Below are 23,722 nucleotides of genomic sequence, written 5' to 3'. Positions count from 1 at the left end.
TCAAGCAAGAATATATGCGCTCTCACGACGCATTGACGCCTTGCTTTTGATGCAACTCGGATAGAGAGTCTTCAACTGCAGTGATTTCGTCGTCGAGTTCTTCTTCTGGAGTCTCCGTTGTCCCCAAAAATTGCGGTGAATGTAGAGCCTAAAAGTTTTGTAAAGAACTAATACCCCAATGAGGCAAACCGTTTTTGCTGACTCGGTGTTTGTAATGGACAATTCGTGCTTCGTTCAGAGAAGAACCACATGATATTAACATGTGAAAGGTCACGCTTGCGACGAATACTAAGTGCGGGAGAATCATAATGTTGTAATTTTTTTCCTGATGCAAATATTAAGGGGCAATGGCGATAGCATGTGCTACGAAGCCCTCTTACTTTTTTCAAGCTCTGTGTATACACCCTAAAAGTGCGTGCCTAATTTTGCAGTCGGTTTTCCTCTGGGTGGTGAGTAGTTTAAATGAAGCACAGAAAGGTGCGTAATGAATCAAAATGCAAGAATTACATGCTGCAGACATGTGTACATTGATGTACAACATCAATGCAGAAGCTACTAGAGCTTAATTGAACATATTCATTAGGGTCCAAAAACGATTCCTAAGAAACCGTGCAAATGTTTGCTTTTGGAAACATGAAGAGTCCAGATAGATGCCAGAGAGAATACTTTGTATTATTACAACTTAAATTTTACACGCATTTTGCTCGATCATGGACTGTTCCTCTCAGGGGGGGTCCATCACCGATTCTGCACGCTCGTAGGAACTAGGATATTCCTTATAAGCTGCGTAAAAAAATAAAACCTAAAATTGGCTACTTAAACGCGCTACATATGTTGCACGCACTAATCAGATAAAGACAAGGTACAAATGGCATCGCTTCGAATTTTGGTGCACATTTAGCACGCACCCCATGTTCCACGTCTTCTGGTATTCTACGTCGTTCTGGAAAACCCACCGCACCAGACCCACTGTACGTCCGGTTTCGTGCTTCATGACTGGCCTGGCCCTCGAAGGGCAGAGAAGGCCAGCTCTCGCTCCTTTCGCTGCATTGCACATCCGCGGGGCATGCCGTAATGATGAAAATGTGGGTGCCTAATAACCATAGTTGCCAAATGACACGAGAAACTCGTCTCCTAGATGTTCCTTCATCATCTTCGCAGTAATGGAATGGTCTGCAGCCCCGTACTGGTATGAATAGCCATAAATTTGAACCTTCCTGTCGTCCTTCAAAACGTCCATCCTGCCGCCTCCAGTGACGTCTGCCGTGAAAACAGCCCACAATAGAATATCCTTCAACATGCCCACAGAAAACGACAACTGCTTCCCATCAGCAGCGCTGTATCGTGATCATTCAACGATAAGCGCACCACACCAAAGGAAAGGAGAGTACACATTGATGCACCCTATGGAAGCACAAATAATGCTAGAGAAGTGACATCCTCAGGAATTAGAGGCTTACCGGACATTATGTTTCTTGACTGAAGAGAATTTAGCGTCTCTAAGGCTGTTTGGTAGTGATACTCTGCCTTTGGGTCTCCGCGAACCAGGTATACGTCGCCTACCATGTCATCTTGTTTGGGGATCCTTATGAGCGTGTATTTCTGTGAGCCCTCGCCGACAATGACGGCCTGTAGCGATTTCGTGTATTCAAAGGTGCTTTGCCTGTTAATGCTTGATGATGTGGGAACAATGCTAGCTGTCTGCTGCTGTTGCTCTTTTCTCATTTGAACAAGTCGCTCGGTTAGGGCTTGAGTAGCCAGCTCGAGTGAGGGGCGGTCAAGCGGCGAAGCCCCTGCCAGCTCGTCATTTAGCACTTCGAGCGCAAGCTCGACCTCCTCAGGAGTCCGTTGGGTATGTGAAGGCCGTTCCATTCTCCTATAATAGACAGGGTGAACTGCGGCGAGTTCAGGAGCTGACGGTGCCCTAGAGCTAGATATCAATGGCTTGTTGGACTCCACTGGAATGATGCTCGTAGGCTGATGCTGGTGATACCCACGAGATGAGCCGTTAGAGCCCCGGCTGGGGCACCCAGCTGTAGCCACAGGCTTTTGTTCAAGTTTGCTGCTCTTAGACTCAGCTCCTAAATGCTTGTGTTGGGATTCTAGTAGTGCTTCGTGTGCAGGACGTTTTGTAGCACTTCCCTCAGGTGACCACCAAAGTTTGCTCTCGCGTTTGCCCCGACTATGTTCCACCTGGCGAGAAGAAAGCATAGGAAGCAATTGCAAAGGCACCCCTGCTGGCGGGAAGTGGGCAGTGCACACATACGACTCCTTTTAAGCTCGTAATGAACACTAGCATTCAACTGCAATTAAGATCAGCTCATTTCTACAGTTTCTTCTGAATGCCCAGGGTAGAGCACATCATTTGAGGGGGCCCCACTTTTGGACCGCACCGCACGGTGCTGCACTCCAGGTCGGTGCCTACGATGCAGGGGGCCCATTGAGAGTATACAAAGGAGACCCTAGTGCATTTAATCCTCAAAAATGTGAAGTTACTGATGCTTAAACACATTATAGGTTTATGGATCTAAGGCATGTGTAGCATACTGCAGCGTCACATTGCAGCAGCGTAGCTGTCGGGTGGCATCCACTCTCGCGTTACAATGAAATTGCTTAACTTTCATTCTATGGAGCCCATGTTGGGCAATAAAATCCACATTCATATCCATACAGGTGTGGGGATTAATTCCATAACCGTAGCAGTGTCCATTTAGTAAGACAGCCTGCACAGCATTTCGGTGCAGATAGAGCCGACAACAGTGCTTTCACATTCTACTTTAAGCCGTCTAAGCAGCTTCATAGATAATTATGCACTAATAAAGGGAATCGAGTAAGTAGTGCTGGGTGGACTTAGGGCACCTGCAATTAATTATCACCTATGACCCAAGGGTGGCTGGAATTAGATAGCGATGCCTTTGAAGTGCGTCGTACAGCTGCATGTGTTATTGCGGTATAGGTGCCATTAAGCTAGTTATATTCAGTGAAACTACAAAATAATAATCTAAAACTGCAAGTTCATCCATGGGTGCGAGCGAGTATTTGGACGGTCCAGCAAAATCATCCCTGGAGCTGGGTATGCTACACATTCTGCTCGCAGCGCAGCAAGGGTCCAGTAACTCACACCCTAGCTGTCCCTCTCATCTTAAAACAAGAACGTTGAGAGTCAGTGACCGCTTAATCAGGGACTTCTCTGGAAAGCCAGATAGCTTTTTTGCCATGTTAGTATTGTCTGCAGTGAAGTGTAGCCCTACAGAGACGTTGGTAGGAGAGCTCCAGTTGGTGTTACCGCACAGTTCGATGCAACTGTTCCCGCTAGTAGAACTGGCTGCCAACGCAATGAGCGTTTAGGCTTCCCTAAGATGCTGCATGACTTTGCTAGAGTAATATGGTAATTCAAAATTTCGAGGCAACAGGCTGGAAAAAGCTTCTGGCCGTGGAAGTTGACGGTGGCGCTACACCTGTTGGGGCTGGAGGTGTCGGCCTTCAAGCTCATTTAAACAAAGTGACTTTACAGCTGATAGAAGCGCATGACTTTTTTCAGCGGACAAGCATGTCTGGATGCGCCGATGAGGTTGAGCCAACCCAAGTTTACGGCCATATAGATAGGCAAAAACCTAAGATCTCTTCAGCCTGTTAAAGGCGTATGCGTACCTCGCTACGCACACCCGAGAGAAAAGGTAAGAAATGCTTCTCTCGGCATGTATGTCGGAAGGTGAAGCACTTCAACCGCGGCTGTACTCAAGCAGAGGAAGTCGTCGACCTGCAGAGAGTTGTATAGCTTGGGAGTAAGTCAAGCCTTGACTCATCGGTACATGGCGAGATGAGCTCAGCCGCAAACAGACGAGTACACAATTAGGCGCCACGCCTCAAGTTGCATTTAATTACATTGTTGCTGTCATCTTTGAATATAGCAAGGGAAAGGAAGAGCCTTCTATTATATGGTAGCTACCAAGGCCTCATTGAGTTGGTGCAGTTTTACGCGATGATGATAAATTTCGATCGTTATCGTGGATGTGCTGGTAAAGGACTCGATTTCACGTCGCCTATTCCAGCTACTCTAGGCCCTTCTTACGTCGCGATTGGCGAAGAATCTCATTTTACAACCTGTCCCATTCCTCATCTGTCCTGTCCGAGGACCTCGAACAGCACTGATTAAACCTAATGTAAGTATCTGCCGAGCCATGACAGTCACTGTAGAGTATACTGTATTCTTGACCTATTTTGCTCCACTCAAGAATTTCCTACCCACTCTTTACGAACAGCACTCCAAGACTGCAGCAAGGTCGCAGTGGAGCTACTGGAACAAGCTCTTTCACGACTATTTCCCCTCAGTCTTCCTAATATCGTGAGAAACTGCATGCTTTTATATTTTTCTATTTACACCACAGCTATTAAAGGATCTAGGTTACCGTCCTGACCCCTAGTTCCGGTAAATGCGCCGGTGGAACAAATTTGTTTAACAAGCCTCTGCCTCGATGCTAGCGTGTAAGATTAGAGCAGAATGAGAAGATGGGCTAAATCAGCAGTATCATCAAAACTTAAGCAGTTGCGAGTAGCTTAGCTGATTGTAGCAGTTTACTCTGCAAAGCCAGCTTAAAAACTTTTGTTTGCATTCGAATCTTCACACTGAAGGAGGTCCGTTGCCATCCAACGAACGGCAAGAAAGCTTTTGGCGAACGACTGAGGCTTTTGGCACGTTCATCTTACTCTTGTACCGTACGAAGTTTTGCGAAGGACAAACACATTCAAACGGGAGTAGGGATTTAGTGTAATGATACCCAGCGATCACAAGCAGTTTGCAGGGGTTTCACGCGTGTACAATTTCGCAGTCGTTAGCCATGATGCAAGCACTGCTGACTAGATCGTACCTCTACAGGAAAAGCAAATAACTTCTTGTGGGATATTTGGTTTCTAGCCACTGACGTTACGGTGTTCATCCGCAAAGGGTCCATGTGTGAACAGCAAGCAATAGCGATGCCCTTAAACTGCACAGTGGATGCCCCACTACCCTGAACGTCGACAGCTGCCATAAGAGGCATCCAGCTTAGCCACACAGAGCATTTCGCTTCCTTTCTAAAGCTCCTGAAAGACTCATAAGCGACCTATTTTCAAGAGGAAAATGTCACTACGAAAAGACGCTATAGATTGGTAGCATTGTCTCAAGGCATTTGGATTTATGCTTTGTCCACAATTGGCCCAAATTGGCCTCACAAGTCCCATCGTCCCCCACATACAGCAACTTGCTGAGCCTGGCTAAACCCGCTGTGTGTCAGTTGTTGCAGGCCGATTTGCCTCGCAGTCACACGCTGGGGTAACCCCAGCAGGTCTGGTATTATTACTGTTAGAGAAGAGGGTGTGACTCAGTGAAGATGAGAATGAAAGAGTGACACGGAAGAGCAAGGAGAGAGCTGGTGTTGTGGATAAATTGTAAAGGCCGCTGGCCCCCTTCAAACGATACGCCTTCGTATTACCATTGATCAGGCGCTCAGCAGGAACATCAGCCTGCAGCTAGATTGCCTTCTGCGTGCAAGTGCTGCGGGGAGAGTGAGCGCCTTTCGACCTTTTTTGCATAGCAGTACCCGTGGATTTCCGGAAGACTCCAATAGCATTGGAGCCAATAGTAAGCTTCTTCCTTGGCCAGGCTTCACCTGCGTGCCACCCGTTCATGAGACATGACTGCGTTCTTAGTGCTGGTCCCCAATTACCGAGCTTGAAGGCCGAATACAGGAGGGAAAGAGGGGTCAGAGATTTGCTTACTTCTGCATTGCTTCTACCAGCGTCCTCAGTCAATAACAATCGGGGGGTTGTGGTCATTTTCCACAGGTGGTGGCACAACACGTTCGCCTGCAGCCCTTCGCGCCTCACGATCCAGCTCTATCTTGAGAGCCCTCGCGTAGGCGGCTAACTCCGAGGGGCTTAGATGATCAAAACCCTCGGATTGGTATGAAGGGGCGAAAGTGGATTCTCCTGCTGACGCGACATCTGGTACCGGAGACGCCTCAGCGAACTGCACGGCATCCTCCACGATGGCCTTAATCTGCAGCGACCAGACACGCAATCACACGAAAGCGGCACGCCGCTTGAGTCTGAATGAGCATAAACGGCCGGCCTGTCTGCAGTGTGCATACACCTGGAAGCACCATGAATGAAGCCATTTATTGGCCTACTATTTCTCTGGAAGACTAAAGAGTAAGTATTGTTTCCGTTGCGAACTAGCACATAAGGAGTGCTAGACTGAAAAAAAGGAACGCACAGGCAACTTGTACACCCTAATGGCCACCATAATTAACACCAGCATTAAGTAGCAGACTCCTACCTTATTGCGTGTCAGTTCCAGAGTTTCGTCATTGGCATATCCCATACCTAGCAGGTACTGTTCAAAATGCTTCACAGGATCCCGCACCACAAACGCCGCCTTTTCATCAGGACAGCGTAGCTCATCGGGATCCGCCAGCGAGTGGCCCCTGCAACAATTTAAATCATGAATGCATCGAAGACACAAGACATTATACATGAGAAGATAGCCACTGAAGCCTTGCTCTCTTCTTAGCAAACTTTCTTATAGGTATAAGTCAACTCAGCCCAGCAAGACAAGGCTATGCCCACGCCATTCCAGAGCCACACACAGTCGAGCAAACATCCAGTTTTACTCCCCTGCATCACATACCTAAATCGGTATGTTAGCGCCTCTATGAGAGAGGGTCCCTCCCCATTTCGTGCTCTATCAATTGCCTGTCGGGCAGCGGCACGGACGGCCAGGACGTCCATTCCGTCCACTTCGATGCTGGGGACCCCGAAAGGGGGCCCCCTTAAGTGAATCTCCTGCACTGCTGTGCTGCGCTGAGCCGCCATACCAATAGCCCTGTAAGAGACAGACAACATCAAGATCCATCTTGGAATCCAGATGGTTGGCAAACAGCACAACCGATGCGGACAACTTGACAGACACATCGTAACAATCAAGAGTAGAGTGTACTCTATCGATGTTCTGTGGAACACGACTGGGATACTTATACATCAATGTGTGCATTAATTGGCGTTTTCTCATAACCGAAACTTGAAAGTGTCAATGTTTACACCTGTTGACATGTAAGTTCTTTTCTAGTGCGACAACATTAGTTAGCAGAACGTATGCGCTTATGCGATTCCTTTACATAGGATAAATGCGGCTGTATAGATACGCGCGTGTTTGTCGATTGTAGTGCAATTTCGCGCAGATGCACATATACACATACTGTAGTACCATAGTGGACAAATGCGTGGTCCAGCACACGTATCTAGCAGACGCTTATTCAACCACGCGTTATACAACTGCATGAATCCCTGCTTACCAGTTGTTGTTCTCGACCACAAAGACTATAGGGAGCTTCATAAGGGACGCCATGTTCATAGCTTCGTAGAACTGTCCCATGTTTGTCGTTCCATCTCCCATAAAGCAAACCGTTACCTGCAACAAAAATAGGCCTCATGTACAGGCCAAGTCTCTCAAAAACCGTGAATAGGCCGTGAGCAGGTGAAGTAGTAGAAATCAAGACAAAAGGAGAATGTAAGCAGCCATTCCGCCTAAGCAAATGGAATTAACGAGATCTTATAAACACAAGGGCCCTACAAATAGCCCGATGCCACATCACACGCAAACGGAGGCCCCAGCACGACGATGCACGGGCCGGTCAGCACTGGTGCATTGCGACGTGGTATGGCTTCTTGAGTACAGCGAAAGAGCATCTACATTGTGCATAGCATATATCTGGGAACGAAAGGTATGGAGACACTAGGTGGATACGGATTTAAGCGGATCGTCCATATACTCGTCCGCTGTAATATTTGTATTGCGCTGGCTCTCGCGCTCCTGTGTTTCCCGCAATTCATCCAGCTGCTTCTTATCAATTTTTGGAAAGCAATAATCATGCCACTGATGGGTATGCATCTTCTGTGTACCTGCTCACCTGATCCTTTTCGCCAGGAAGCTCCCTCTGAGCAAGCCGCCGGTACAGCTGACTGAATGCCACACCCAAAGCAATTGGTATTTGCTCTCCGATGAAGGCGAAGCCGCCGTAAAGGTTCCACTCCTTAGAGAACATGTGCATCGAGCCGCCAAAGCCCCGGGAGCAACCAGTTTTTTTCCCGAAGAGTTCAGCAAACACCTCTCGGGGAGGCACTCCTTTGCTAGTTGCATGTACATGATCCCTGTATGTAGAGGCCACTGCGTCATCTTTCCGCAGCAGCTTCAGAACCCCAGTACTCACTGCCTCCTGCCCAGTATACAGGTGCACAAAACCCGCTGTTTTGCCGCGATAATATAAGCGAGCACAGGCGTCCTCCAAGTATCGGCCCAGCAACATGTCCTCATACAACATCTGTGCTACTGTAGGAGACACACTCTCACGCCGGTTACGAAGATTACCCCTGATGCCCCCGGGCACTAAGCCACCGGGACCAGCCCCATGGAGACCGAAGGAACCAGCGCCGCCATCCCCAATAGCATTGACGCCGGGCTGCCGCGCTGTTGGTGATTGTGGTTCTGCTTCGCTGGGGGCAGAAGAAGCCCCCCATAGAGGAGGAAGACGGGTGTTCTGCGTTGAAGAAGGAGAGAAAGGTGATAGGATCGCCGGAAGCGGAGACACACGCCTTGAGCCGAGCTGCGTCGTTGTTAGCAGGTTATTCTGAAGGCGAGAGCTGGCAGTGTGCGCCGTATTAGGTTGAAATGTACGCACACTAGACGCAGTCCTCCTCCCTTGGACAAAAAAATGAGCAGAAGGCCCCTCAGGATTGAAAAAGACACTAGTAGAGCTGGACCCCTGAGGGGATGCCAAGTAGGCGTCAACTGCCTTGAGTCCCGCAACAGCCCATACTAGCAGCTGCAGGATCTGTGGCATCTTTATTAAATTACTAGTCCTTGCCTGTTATGGCTCAAAACAACAAACACTGGAACAGGCTCGTCTGCCTGGCTACGCGTCGTCAGCGCGCTCTCTGGGGTCGCCCCCACTGCGGGGCCAAAAGCGACTAAAATGGTTAGCCGATGCCCCGCACACAACATTAGTAATATAACAACAGGAAAAGAGGGAATCTTCCTTCACTGCTTTGTCTCTGGAACAGTAGACCCAGATGTGTTGCTTCTACCATCCCCCCGAGACGCTGCATGCTGGCCGGGGCACCTGTCTCTCATTCGTGCGGTACACCCAAGAGGGCCTCACCTCCAGCTTTCATGGGAAAAAGGATATCGCATTGTGGTTCATTGGTGCATGTTCCACTCATTTTTCCTTTCAGGTATATACAGACTAGTCCATGGCCTCTTCCTTAGCTTGCCTTGAATCAAAGCCCAGACACTACCCCAATCACCGTTTCCGAACTAGAAAACATAGACGCATGTTACTTGAGCCTTTTAGGCCCCTTGAACGCCGTAGGCAACAAAATATGGCCCCTTTGATTCAACCAATACGCATGAAACGGCAGTCACTAGTAGGCACGCGTTTATACATTAGTATATACCACGCCAAAAATAACAGCACGGACGAATCGAATTCCTGTTCTCCATCAGAAGCAAAAAGTCTGCTCGCAATCCAACGATGAAGGCCTGCGGCAGTGCAGTTACGGCACGTGCGCCCGTTCACATTCCCCTTAAAACAGACCTCCGCACACCCCTAAAGCTAATAGTGGAAATCATTTCCTTGCATACCTGCTCCTTCCTCTGCAGCCAGTCATACTAAGTTCATCTGTTAAGCCTGTTGTCCTTCCTTTTATCCACCACTCGAATTTTCAAAAGAGTTTCTCTTCTAGCTCTGCTCGCATCTAACCTGCGCGGCGGAATTCAGTTTCCAACACTGAAATACGAGCAGCTATACAGACCGTCTGAAATAGCGACAATGCCCACAAGCGCATGCATTGATATGCACAAACTTCTTGAGCCGTGGCATGGATGGACGCCGTGCTTTCTGCCGCACTAGCATGACACACCAGGAGCCCTCGTCGCAGCGAGCCAAGCAACACTTGGGCCTTTCCTACTTCAGTAGTTGCCATAAATTAGGAACTATCAGAGACTGGTTCGATTCGCACATGTCTCAATCATTGGGGGGAAGTTTCAGCCTCGTAAAAATGGATGCAGTGTTGTCCGCATGCACTAGATGAATTGTGAGGGTAGCTGTGAATCCTCTACGCGAAACAAGGGTCTATCAACGCGCACTCCTCCTGTCGCGCTGCCCCTGCATTGGGAACTTGGAAAGCGGAACGGAAGGGAGAATCCTTTTTGAAACATGCAGTATCTCGACTAAAATTATACTGGATCTGACACTAAAGCAACCCACTAAGATAATGGACGAAGCGTTACAGTTCCGCTTTAAAGTGGAAGACTCATTATCCAACATGAGAACAAATAGACCCAGAAGGGCGTGAGCAGTGTAGTCGTGCCGTACAACGGCGACAGCGGGTGTAATACGGGCGACGCGGGAAATAAAAGGAGAGTGCCATAAACTGCCTGTGGGCTCATGCAATTGTGCATGTTGCTATATCAGCTGCTTTTTGCCGCTGCACTGTGCTTGATGCAAGAGCTGCATTGCACCGATAGTATGTGCGTAAAATTGTAAAAAGTCAGCGCTGTGAAATGAGGGCTACATTTATCCCTTGCTTCAAATTAAAGGCAGCTTGCGCCGCTTCCTCGAAGGCGTCGAGCTGCGAGGCTACGGGAACGAGTATGCTGCACTTCTGCACACATGAAATTATGTGTAGTAGCCTCGCTTGTAAGCTTGCCATGGCTGCAGTAATAAATCAGTAGGCTGTGTGTGAGCTATACGACATTGGCGGGGGTGCCTCCTCGGCCGTTCATAGAAGGGCTGCGCTACATCGTCAGGAAAGCACATCCTTTCCGCTATCCCCAAACCTAGTCCAATGACAAACCCAGGGTTCTTGCGAACACACCGCTTCATTCACATGTGCTTTACCAGCGGACGCCGAAAAGCGCAGCAATGACTCAAGTCAGGATTGACGGGTCTGCTCCTGAGATGCACAGCAAACGCAAAGCAATCATTGGCCAAGCAGCCCTTGTAGCAGCCGGAGTACCAGCAATATCACCATGATATTTAAAGCACCAACTGCAAGGACCGCGCACCCAGAAGGCGACATCCAGACTGCTTATCGATTCTACGAATCATACATGGGTATACAACTCACTGCAAGGCAAAAATGTTCCCAGAGCTAGACATTTAAAGCGATTCAGCACACGCGTCCCTTCTAGTCTCTAAATTTGACTGAGTGTGGGACCTAAGTGGATTTTGCAAAAACCTCCCGAGAGGGTTTTGAGCTCCTTCTCAATCTTCTGATCAGTGATGTGTTCAATTGAATCGCCGTTTACTGTGCCCATGCGTTCTAGAGGATTCCCGTATGCATCTGCGCACCCTTTACCTTTCATGAAGAATTCCAGTTCTTCCACGAAATAGCAACGCCACTCCGCTGTCTGTTGCCTTTCTGTACCCCGATCCTACCGCGCCACGGCCTCCACACAAAAGTGCGGGTTCTTATTACATTTGTCCAAAAACCGCCGTAGCCATGTAGCATCCAGAACCCGTTGAAGTACGGTAGGTGGAGCGTAATTCTGTAGTGGAACATGCACAACACAGTGTAAAGGCGTACCAACTTTCATTCTGGGAGCTAGCACCTTCGTGTATGCTCGATTAGGATACTGTAGAGGTATCGGAAACTTGGGTCACCGAATACAGAGCATTAAAAACTAATAATGATAAATGAGTAATACTCCCTTAGTAAGTGAAATAAAAGGCAAAATGCATATTAATTGCTGGTTCAGGCTCGTGCATCGAATTCCCTACACACCGCTACTCCCGCAGCACCTGCGAATACAACACCCAGAAGGCTCGATGCAGATAGAACATAAGCAATGGGTTCTCATAAGAGATTTAATGACTGGAAAGCATAGGGAATGTCAGCTACACAGGGCACCTGCAGCTTACCAAAAGTGACCCCGTCCTTCGGCATGGCAAGCGCCAGCAGCGCCGCCACAGCAGGAATGGCAGAGAGCTTCATTTGTGTACAAATAGGTACAGTCAAATCAAAAGAACATCCACTAAGAACTTGAAAATCTCAAAATTAGGAGAACTGCGTCCCGGCTGTGGAATGTCAGAGGCTCTCCTGCCCCTACGCGCCCTGCGGTCAGCCAGAGGAGCGCCCAGCCTAGCAGGTCCTTATCGCAGTAAGAGCAGCCATACGCCAGCGGCTACCGCTAGACACGATGCGTCAGTGTGACAGCGTCTTAACGGTATTTATATTCCCGTGCTTTGGCTGTTTCGTTCCAGCGGTGGCTGCAAAAGAAGAAAATGCTCTGTATCCTCTCGCGTAGTGGGTAGTTTAATGCCCGAAAGAACCAAGGACCACGTAACATGACAGCTTTGACTACAACAGCAGCATCTACCTAAAATTTAGTTAAACACGCACTCATTGGTGTAATTGCTCGTGCTTCCTCCTGGCTGTAGGGTAGGGATAGTTCCCGACATGAAAAATCGACTCTGCATGCTTATGCACTCATAGGCATGCCAGTTTCCTTTCCTGGTCTCCATAAAAGGATCCTTAATCATAAAACAATAATAAAGCGTGAGAAGATGACAGTCAGTAGGCCTCTCAGTACATAACATCAAGAACTGGTCTGGTTCTATCCTTGCACTTACCTGGTAGGATCTTGGCTTGACGAGACGCCGATGCCGACGGAAGTATCTGTACCCTTTGAGCAGTAGGAGCATATTCACACAGTCGCACATATTAAAACAGTGCCCAGGAAAAAATTCTTTCATATTTTTTTTGCGCCGAACCTGATCTAGAACATACGGACTATAGAAAGAACCAACCCAACCAGTTTATAGTGTTTAATGTTTGGTCTCCTCAGGACGAAACTTCACTCCAGACTCAATGCGAATTTGACACAGGCTTGTAAAGCAACCTCCAGGATAGCTCCCTTCCCTGCTTGCCCTTGCCACCAAAGTTCCCGACATCAGGCAAGAAGGACAGGTAAGGTATGCGTTGCCGTCCCTATAGGCATTCCGAGTATTCACAACTTCCTAGACCTAGTTTTTATTGTACTATACAGGCACACAATACTGCGCCTTCTTGTATCAAGCCAACGACACCCTGCAATATTTTAAAGTATTCGAGCAGGCCAATGAACTGTCGATTTTTACTAATTCTTTCTTGCATATAATTGGTGTAGTAGTAAGTATTCAAGTACAGCTTAGCCTGCTACATTCTCTAGCCCTTTTTTTGAGACACATGGTTTCGTCTTACTTAACTGTCCGTAGGGATCAGCTATATGCAATACAGTGGAGGAGCTCTCTACCCTATCGTCACTCTCCTCGCACCCAGCAGCACGATACCAGTACAAGCGCAAAAACCAAAGCAACCGGCTGAAACCAGAAAACCAAATGCGCATATACCACCCCAAAAGAGCGAGGGACCAAATCAACACAACCAGGCGGTGCGGTGGCTCGCTGTAGTCGGATCGCTGAAATGTCTAGCCCTCGTGCTGCGATAACTCAGAAGACAAGTACATTTTGTGAGGGAAATCAAATACATACGACTTCAGAAGTGCCTGCACGTCTAACTGGGCCATGCATGCAGGCCAGTATGGCCAATGTTTGCAAGGGTCTATTTTAAAAGCCCCCAAAGCACTTAAAGGAATAATTAGGGAACAGTACAACTGACAGTACCTGCGAATACATCTGAGCACGGAGAAAACCTTGACAATAACTCCGGGAATTTATTCAAGCAGCATTCATGGATGAAGTAGCTCCTTCAGGCAAATCACGCGCTCAGGAAGGACTAGTGACAGGGAACGCGAAGAACACTGCCAATGGCGACTAGCGTTGTCAGCCAAAAAGGCCCGAACAGTCTTCCCCAAGCAGCAATCTCCGCAACTGTAGCGACACCAGGCCAATAAGATTAACGACACCTATCTCCTTTTACCAGAAAAAAACCCGCCTAGTGTGGTTCTCAGTAGTCCTACAAATCAGCACATCCACAGCACACCATGGAACCTCTGCATCTACACGGATACCTAGCCTGCCTAACAAAGGGCATGCAAATAATGTGGAAGCTGTTGAAACAGCTTAAGGTCATCATTATACATAGTTTCGTTGTATCAATAATGCGAGGGAGATCTACAAAGTAAGACAGGGCACTCATTCGTGGATGAATCGCAAACGTTACTAGCCCTCTGGCCGATAACCCGTTCGTCTAGAAAGCTTTTGGTGCAGCTCCAAAATCCTGCCAATGTGCCGGGATCAAATCTTTGGGCAGCTCGAAACACGGAGCCGAACGCCACTAATTATAGTTCCGTACTTGTCTATCTTGAAATTTGCGCATACGCTAGCGTGCAGTAGTCATATTTCTCCAAGCCAAGCATTTGGATTCAAGCGCATAAAACATTGCATATACTGTGAAATAATGTGGTTAGTGAGCTTGGTCTGTCCATCAGCGAAAGTGTATTTCGTAGTGGCCGTATTATGGTAAATGTGCACGCTGATCATAATCGCAACGAAAAAAAATTCGGATTCTAATTCGTAATGATACTCCTGGGGGGGCTCCTGAGGCATTTTTTAAGCTTCTAAGCATGGGTGAAGAATAGCCGAAGACTTCCTGAGCCGTAACAGGGCTGAAGCAAGGGATGACATGGGCATATTTGCTTAGTCTGGTTAACGATGCAGAGACTTTCCTGACTTGTGACCTCTGGAAGTCCAGAAATATAGTTCGCAGTCAGATCAGTCCAAATCAAAAAGAACACCAGAAGGCTCTGCAGGTGGCCGCGTTTAGGACAGTTTTTGACAATCGGTGCATGACAAGGCGTACTCCCTTACCGCGGGATGCATTCCAGGTTGCCAGAAGAAACACGAGAGCTTTTCTAGAGCAGTGCGATTCCCGCCATGGCAAGTAAAGAGCACGATCATGTGACGTTACCAAGACGGCAGTGCAAAGTGAGGTCGCAATGTACAAGGACGGAGTTGCCACTTTGTTTTAAACCATAGCGGGTAATTCTGGACATCATGTTGCTTCAGCCTTTTCCATGCTGCATTCGGCAATAATAAGAGATACCTTGGTTTCAACAGCGTACGACTTACTTACTTTTCATAAATACCGCATATTATGTGCTCATGATGCATACTATCGTGAAGTCGTACTGGAGGAGGCGCTTAAACCAGCGAACAACTCTGTGTCCATCAAAATCTTGAAAGCTCTTTGTAAGGTATGTTAGAGACTAATGGTCTGTCCGGACGGTAAAATAACGCTTATATAGATAGCGCCGGCACATTCACGCTCACCTCTACAGCGCAGAGTGCTCCTCTAACCACGCTGTACACCTTCGCTCGGTTTTGGTGAAGCGATGAGGAAAACTAGCAATAATTTGATGTTTTACAGAGCTTGCAGCCCAATCAAAGAGTTTGCAACCAGCACTACGTCAATAGCACCGGTTTCTAGGAACAAGTAGCGTTCATGGTTGTAGGCACCACAGGAGTTATATTGCAGCGAGTAGGCGCTTCTGCTGCGGCATCAGCCTCTTTAGTACAAGTGACGGACTGCGAAATCTGAAATGGATCAATCAAAGGAGCACAGATCTGAGCAGATGAGGAAAAAAGCTCTGTAGTAAGATGTGAGCCCATCGAATGGCCCAACACTCTCGCGGGTGAGCAAAGGTAAATGCCAATCATGGATTGCTCCAATGTTTGCCGAATGTGGTTCCGTGCTTGCAGCCGAAGCACTAAATCCTAGAAGCACAATTGTCCGCCTGAACAACAAACACTTGCATGCCTTCACGTACTAGTGCATATCTTTCACAAGCCAAAGTGCACTTCGTTATGCATTAGGTGCTCTTTAACGTTTTAGCTGAGTACTAGGACGCTGTCCACGTGGATAGCCATCCACACTCCTTGATACGCTCATAAATCCTCATTATCTAGCCCCTTGCCTCCAGCTGGAGCGCAATCTAGTTCAGAAAGCACAGACGTGTATTCGTTGCTGCCAGTTTGAGTGTGCAGCTCCGTGTTTTTTTGTCGGTTGTGTAGGTGAGTGGAGAGTTGTAAGAAAACGTCTGCAATCGAGCACAGATTATTTATTTCTGAAAGTTTTCAAGTTATTCACTAAGAAAAGCAATCGGGTACTCCTGCTTCATAGTGATCTTGTTCTCGGGCCTAAAGCTAACGCACATGCACCGCTTTTCCTCCATCTTTAGCACCAACTTCATATTTTCTCCCACTGAATTCCTGCAACTTGCCGTTTTCAAGAAATCGCCCGTATGCCACGCAATCTTCGCTACGCGTTTTGTAAGCTTCCAGTAAAGCCAAGCATAGTTTGTGGCTGACTCAGCGATATGCTGACTGTGGTCTAGTCAACGACATGGAAGTGACCAGGCGGCTGGCAGCTATTCATTGACCAGGACATATGCAAGCCTGTGAAGGGCCACTTAGGGTAGACCCATGGTAAACCACAAATGAAGTAGGAACTCGTCTGATTTGTGGTTCTCGAGAACCAAGGCCGCATTTTTCTTTATGTGCCAATCGTTAATTGATTTCCCTGCCTAAGGTTCCTCAATTATCTCGAGGCTTGCGGGTTAACCGACCTTGGCCAAACAGATGAGTCAAGGTTCGATTAAGGCTTGAACTGTAGTAATCCTTGCAAGGAAACATACTCCAGTGCATGAACAGTTCCAGCCTCAAAGTGCTTCTCCCTTTAGAGAACATGCCGAAGGGGGCGTGCGTCTCTCATCTGGAGCTTGCATCTCCAATCGGCTGATCAAATCTTTGAGTATTTGTCCATCTTTACTGCACTCATACTGTTCTGATCGTTCTATCCTCATCAGCACATCGATATGCATTTTGTCGGCCGACAGTTGCGCCGTTAAAACAGCTGTGCAGCTGGTGCGTCCACATCAGCCTTCACGCCGGCCTCTGCCTCCCGGACAGGCATTGTGCCACATGCTATATGCATCACCAGAGGTAGTTCCTTCCAGCCTGTTGCCAAAAGGAATCAAAATATTGAATTGCCACATTGATCAGCACCAGACAGTGGTTTTAGGGCAATCAGGCATCCCAATCCGACAAGAGCCAGTGGATGACTGACATGCAGCTGAATCGAGCCACACATGGTGATAAAGAGATACGCTCCAGCTAAGCTCCACGGAGATTCTTGTAACTCCAGACCTCACATAAGCCTACTAAAATGTGTTAACTTTTCCTATGATATTTTCTTCCTTCACCTTACTGCTTCCCTCAGAAATCATGAAACTAAGGTGAAGTACAGCTAGGGTGCGGGCTACTGCACCTTTCAAGCACTTCGAGCATTCACTGCGAGTTGCGCATAGCCTATAACGAACAGGCAAACAGCATTGAGATCCTTGTCTGGAGCTCGCAGTGCTGTGTACGGTATTATATCTGAGTGCCAAAATTAAATTATTAAGGATTCTGTTATTGAAACTAGCCTTTTAAGTAGGAAGCTGGTAAATCTGGCTTAGTAGCCTGTATTAGCTCAGGCCGCTGCAGAAATAGTCGATGTTTGACTGTGTAGGAAGCCAAGCTATACATAAACACTTTCTGCTACATTTATTGTATTCACTATAAAGTAGCAGGGAGTTGATTATTTGTTTTACCCTCCTTTTGTCTTGTTTGTTGCAAAGTACTCTAGGGTTGTAGCAAGAAAGCGCAGTGTTGTTTGCCTATGCGCTATATGTTATATGAGACTGGCTGTGCATCCTCACAGTGTTTAGAGGGCGCAGTTAAGAGCATCCTACCTATTCCTCTTCTCCGTTGCCAGAAACTTTGAGATGCGTGGGTGATGAAATAGGGGGCTCTCTTGAGAAACACTAAATACTTTTAATCATTTTTCATGAAGGGTGGGGTGAAGTTACTCCCAGCGAATTTGTAGACTGATATATCACTGAATCCCTGGCTAGTTGATGAGCGGGGAAGTACTAATTTACCCAGGTCATACCACTAACTGTAACGCTCCATCTACGTTCTTTGTAAGGAGGCACTTGACTTTAACGCAAAAGGGATTTAATCGAAGCCACTGACTATTTATACCAGCCCCTCCTTCCACTGCCTGTCCCTTTATAAAATTTTGATATGAGGGGAAAGGACCAGCCATGGTGCCTTTTGCTGCACTTTCTAAACATGCCGAGCTTCCGCAGCTAGTTCCACATAGCATCTGGCCATACGCATGCAGCATTGCGTCTCGCTTCATGGAGCTAACGTTTCCCTGAAACAAAGAAGATGTGCGAGCAGACAAAGCAACTAATCAATTATATTCAACTGCCCAAATAAATACAACTAGTGTGTTGAGGAGTGCCCATATCCAGCTGAGCCCGCTCTATGAAGCGTTATGTTACAGGCCTCGCAAAAAAATAATTTACTCACATTGTTGAGAGTATCTACGGGGCAGCGTGGATCAACATAAGGATATGACTGCAGTCGCATTCTCCCACCCAAACTAGTTACCTAAAGAACAATATTTACTAGCTATTGGTGTGAATGCCATTGCAGATCCACCAGCGAACATGCAGGGATAGCACTAAGTGCTAGTGCATCGAAAGCGCAATCAGCTTCAGAAGGCTCATCAGGAGACGTCAGCGTAGTGCGAGCTCACTAGACAGCCAATGCATTCTCATGGCGTCAGCCCATAAGTGCATCCGACACCCTTCCACCACCTTCAGCTTTCATGGCAACACGGATGCTGCGCCAAGTATTTCCTTAGAGCCTTTCTGCGGAGCGCTTCACTGAAAGGAGCTGCATGATTTACCTCTTTTCTCCCCTTACCGCTTGCCATTTGGTGCAATCAGGAGTCACGTTTCCATTAGACCAGCATTTTTGCTTCGGTACAAACAAATCTTTTATAACACACCTTGGATCCCTTTCAAACTGTTTGAAAATATATCTTAATTTAAACAGCTTAATGTCGAGCTTTTGGGTGCGCTTCGAAGGAGCCCCCGTTGTTGCTCTCACCACAATTTCTCGAGTTCGGGGGAAGCGCTCGACAGGTGCGACTACCCCACCCTTTTGGCAGTCGAAGCTTTTGCACCAGTATACCCATATCAACCAGCGCGCCGGAACACTTTAGTGCTAAAGGTATTAAGCCTGCCTCTAAGTTGTAACAAGTAGCAAATAGCAGCAGGCAAAAACAACTAGGCTTTTCCTACTGCCCTATTTATGCTTATGAATCAGCTAGGAATTAGAAGGTATAGCTTTGCCCTCTACATCTGTTCTTCAGTCTATCTAAACCTGTTTCCTCTGCCTCAGTCTTTTAATCATTGCCTCCTTTATACTCTAGGCCGCGTAGCAGACAAAAACGGTGCGTGATCTCATTTGCCAGCAGTCTTTTAATCATTGCCTCCTTTATACTCTAGGCCGCGTAGCAGCCAAAAACGGTGCGTGATCTCATTTGCCAGCCATAAGGTTTTGGTAAATGCGAAGAAGGGTATCGCATTCCCCTCTCCACCGTGTACACCGCTTAATGCAAACAGCGCACCGTTCGCGAAGAAAAGGGGTTCACGCTGCTGCACTTAAATCATACACTGCGCGCCCTACAAGAAACTGCAATGCATCTATGCAAACGGAGAAACAGTGCCTATCCACTGGCAAGTAGTGCACGAACGTCAGATCACAATAACCAAGTACTTCTATAAATCAGATAGTGCATGGCAGAATATCCAAGCTCTCAAGTTATACTTCACAGAACATAAAAGAGTGCGAGGAATCTGCGCGAAATGAGTCAGTGATCAAAAATGAGTGTTGAACCACAGGAGACGTCGGTTCACACAACTAAGTGTACAGTTCGGTGAACTTTAGGCAGGATGCTGTTCGGATTTCAGTGATTTTGATGTTTCTAAAAAGCCCGTGGCATGCACACACAGAGAACATACCACCATATCCCAAAATAACATAAACGTGATCCTACGGCGCTCCAGAGCACACTCAGCTGGTGCGGCAATGCAGATTCAGCAACAGTAACAACTGCTAAGCACGTGATTCTATCACTTGTTTCCTGCTTGCAGCACTGCAAACGATCAATCCCGGATGAGACTCACGCTCAACGTGCAGTCCGTTTCTTCCCCTTCCAGCACGATGAAATCTATTTTGCTAGACAATGTACCGTCGCCTTCGTCAGCTAACTTCCCTGGACAGAAGAAAACGGCGACACAATCACTGATGCAGCCCTCAGTGGACTGCGAGTAATCCATGGAGGTAAAGGGGTGGCAACGCCACTCTCGGCCATTGTAACGCACCACTGCGTAACCACACTGGTCCTCGCTTGAGGCGCAATCGCGTTCAAATAGACGAAAGCACGCTGAGTCAAGTAGCTCCTGCAAATGACCTGCGCCTGGGTTCTGCAGAGCGAGCAACGTATGCAAACATGATAGCATCAAGGAAACGTACAAAATCAACAGACCAAAAAAGTACAGCTCTTCTCTCATAAGCCCTGCCAATAGCGCGAAACCTCCAGTTACACTAGCGCACCCTTGGGGGGATTCCTGGGTCTTCAGAGCTTGCGTTTTGTGCCTCGGACTAATATGTCGTGCTGCACTAGGCTGCAGTATTGCTCTTAATCGCATTGATCAACTCAGCATCACGGGAGAAGTGAGCCTGAGACGACAGAATTACTACTTCCCTGCAAGAGGCCTTGTTCGCGCAGTCGTACACCCCACATCATTTGTACCAGCAAAGTCCCGCTGATCCTATACATAGCAGCGTCATTGCTTCTCGGCTTGGCTCGCCGTTCCCTTGTCAAAACGAGCGTAAGCCACCTGAACGCACTCTGCAATAACTCCCATTTCACAGCGTTCTTCCGTGTAGTGCATGCATAGCCTATCCAGGATTTTCTGTAGGGAAGGAGCTGGGGAGATGCAGAACTTGGCCTTCTGCGTAGTCACATTTTCCTCCATGGCATCGTTGCGAGTGAGGTAAAATCTAAAGAATCCACCATATGCCCCAAGACAGTGGCGCAGGCTCCCACAAGTGTCTATGCAGTTGGGGCTCGAACTGGCAGTATTCAGAGCAGCTTGTGCGTAGCAGCGCCATTCCTTGGAAATGCCGCCTTTGGCTACATCATGTCGAGCATACATGCGTGCGTTGCAGTATTGTTTGTCCTGTGTTGCATTGTCATTCTCCTTCATTCATGCAATATTCATCAAGGGCATCTTGTAGTGTGCGCTTTCTTGATGAGAGCTGTGCAGAAGTGGACTGAAGATCAGAAAAAACAGACAGACATAGCGGGGTGTTGCCCTACGAGAGCTCTTTTTGCATGTACTAATCGCACTGGGTAATGCGCCATAACGCCATATTCCTCTGACATGCCTCTTACAGGAAGCTATGAACCAAGCATCTATGATCATGGGTATATTCATTACGCTTAGGGGGGCAGGAAGACGCATACAACCTGGCCTACCTCTGAAGCAGAAAGCCCGGCGCATATAAAAACACAATATGGGAGCGAGGAATACAATGTGTTAGAAAGTAACAGCGTGACACAGTGAACAAAGCAACTACTACGTAGAAAAGATAGCTGCAGGAGTGATATTTAATTAAAGAGCTCTGTTTAGGAAGTACTGCCTGTGAGAGGCTCAAAGCATTGAGCGCCGCAAAACTGGTAGCAGCCGCCAGCTTCATTGTGAACGATCAAGAAAAGGAATATGCTGAAATTTTGAAAAGCAGATCGAGTCTTCTGAGGGAAAATACAATGCGGAAGAAGAAGAAAACGACAACCTTTATCGGTAGAAACGAGTGTACTAAGTTAGGGGACGGCTGCTAGTTGACGATCCCTGGATAGCCATAAATTATCCTAAACTATTTGCATCTAATGCTGCAAATAAATCAGACACAGATTTGATTACACGACAGACTCGCCATTATTTGCGTCGACGGGCCGTGTTTCAGTGCCGAGAAAGAACTCGCCTCACCGCACTTCAGGAGGGCGGGAGAACTATCGATCCCGGGGCAATGGCATTTTCATCCTGCGCTTGGGAAGTTCTTTCCTACTTAATTGAAACTACAGTGTCAACTTAAGGTAGACCCATCCCGGCATTAACCTTGTAAGGCACCCCCGATTGCGGGAGCAGTGCGCCAAATCGCGCGGACTACAAAGGGCCTAACTACGCCTGGGCAGTTTCTATGACAACAACCATAGCTGTTTGAGATTAAGTCAAGTGGTGTGCATAAGTGTTCTAAGGACATTTTAGTGGAAGAGCGAGGATAGGAGAATACTACAATGCGTAGACAGGCTGCGGCCCCATCCTCTCAGTTCCTCTGTAATAAACATTTTCCAGAGGATTAAGGTTACGAGGTTTCGCACAGTCAAGATACCATCAAAACATGGAAAAATATACTGCTTTTCAATCCACTAAAGTCGCTCTCTCCCTACCGTCACTCCTAAAAGGTTTCGATTTTAGGTGGCGAGGACGTGTATTTGTATCAAGCCAATTCACAAATACGGAACCTTTTTACACTATATTTAATTGGACATTAGTACTCGATTGGCCCATTATCTTGATCGGGTGTACAAGGTGCTTGTCGTAGAGTAGATATTGTTCCATGCAATGAGAATCAATGTTCTGTGCTTTTACACTAAACGCTATGAGCACCTTGTTCTGAACGCTGATAAGGCTATGGAAGGGCAGTAACGAGTCCCCAGCTGTGCGCCTATCCTCAAGCAGGAGCCCTAAAGGCTGTGCTTAGGGTAAGAAAGGAAGTTCGGAAAAGCATTCGACAAATTTCACCATAATGTGGTATATTAGGTTTGGTTTAAAGGATCGCCTTAGGAAGGCCCTAAGGGAAGAATTACAAATACTAGCTTCGCATGGTTTGATGACGCACCCCGCCAAGCATCCACCGGCTGAGGCTGCAGCGGAGTTCAGATTTCCCTACAACAGGAGGATGCTGGTGATTGGAGCATTTGGCAACTCAATAATTTGAGGTTACTCGGCAATACCAGGACAAATATACTCCCTGCTATTGGACCCTGAAGGTGGTGCAGTAATTGTTGAGCTGAGGAGGCCGGCTAGTGAGCTGAATTAGGCGCACTAGCCCTGTAACACCAATGGCAAAAAGCCACGTTTTGTCAGCCGATAAAATGTTCACGGACGCACCACGGAGGTTACGCAGACCGGAACTGTATGATGCCTTGAGAAAGGGTAGGTGTTCAAAGAGTTCATCAGCCAGCTAGAAACGCATCTCGTTTCGTGCATCCCAGCTGGGGAAACAGTGCTCTGTACGAAATGTCTGCTGGAGAAAGAATTACTTGAACGAATACTCCATTCATGGAGAGAAGGTCGTTTGCCTGCAGGGAGTATTCCAGTTCAAGCCGTTCTACGAGCCATGTGTAACGTCATATCTGGGGTCCTCGCTAGGAGATATTTTGCTTCACACTCAATGCGAACTTGGTTAAAAGTGTTGACAGTTTTGCAAAACTGGTCCTTGCTTTCCCTTCATATGTCCCTCAGTGTTCTCACATGGAAAAAGCGGCGCAGGTAGGGTGCGCATAGCCGCATCCTCTAGGCATACCCTGTATTCACAGCTAATTTTAACTCTATCGAGCGCATGAGCATATAATGCCTGCATCTACTTGTATCGAGCCAATAACACTCGACAACAAAGATTCCATGCAAGAAGACAAACCAAATAGTCCATCCTTTGTAGTTCCTTATATAAATGCAGCTAGTCAGGTGGCAACTCTTCATATGTAGACTAATCCG

The 23,722-nt window shown here is 47.5% G+C and overlaps 2 protein-coding genes and 1 pseudogene across 2 annotated transcripts; all 3 read right to left on the bottom strand.

Annotated features, from left to right (window-relative positions):
• Positions 1-1,093: 1,093 nt before the first annotated feature.
• LOC34619793 lies at positions 1,094-2,710 on the bottom strand. Its single transcript, XM_026335925.1, has 4 exons — positions 2,672-2,710; positions 2,389-2,421; positions 1,461-2,193; positions 1,094-1,260 (listed from the first exon to the last, which is right to left on the bottom strand). Exons 1-4 carry the CDS (start codon positions 2,708-2,710, stop codon positions 1,094-1,096), a joined length of 972 nt encoding a protein of 323 aa, XP_026191710.1.
• A 3,072-nt stretch (positions 2,711-5,782) lies between these two features.
• LOC34619794 (pyruvate dehydrogenase E1 component subunit alpha) lies at positions 5,783-8,426 on the bottom strand. Its single transcript, XM_022733070.2, has 5 exons — positions 7,947-8,426; positions 7,332-7,447; positions 6,668-6,862; positions 6,317-6,464; positions 5,783-6,037 (listed from the first exon to the last, which is right to left on the bottom strand). The coding sequence occupies exons 1-5, from the start codon at positions 8,355-8,357 to the stop codon at positions 5,783-5,785; spliced, it is 1,125 nt and encodes a 374-aa protein (XP_022592078.2). The 5' UTR covers positions 8,358-8,426.
• Positions 8,427-20,710: 12,284 nt separating this feature from the next.
• LOC34619797 lies at positions 20,711-21,641 on the bottom strand (annotated as a pseudogene).
• Between the last annotated feature and the right edge of the window lie 2,081 nt (positions 21,642-23,722).

Source organism: Cyclospora cayetanensis, unplaced genomic scaffold, assembly GCF_002999335.1.
Source record: "Cyclospora cayetanensis isolate NF1_C8 unplaced genomic scaffold, CcayRef3 CcayRef3_contig_86, whole genome shotgun sequence".
NCBI lineage: Eukaryota > Apicomplexa > Conoidasida > Eucoccidiorida > Eimeriidae > Cyclospora > Cyclospora cayetanensis.
The sequence above is the reverse complement of the archived record's forward strand: the minus strand, read 5'-3'. Positions and strand labels throughout refer to the sequence as shown.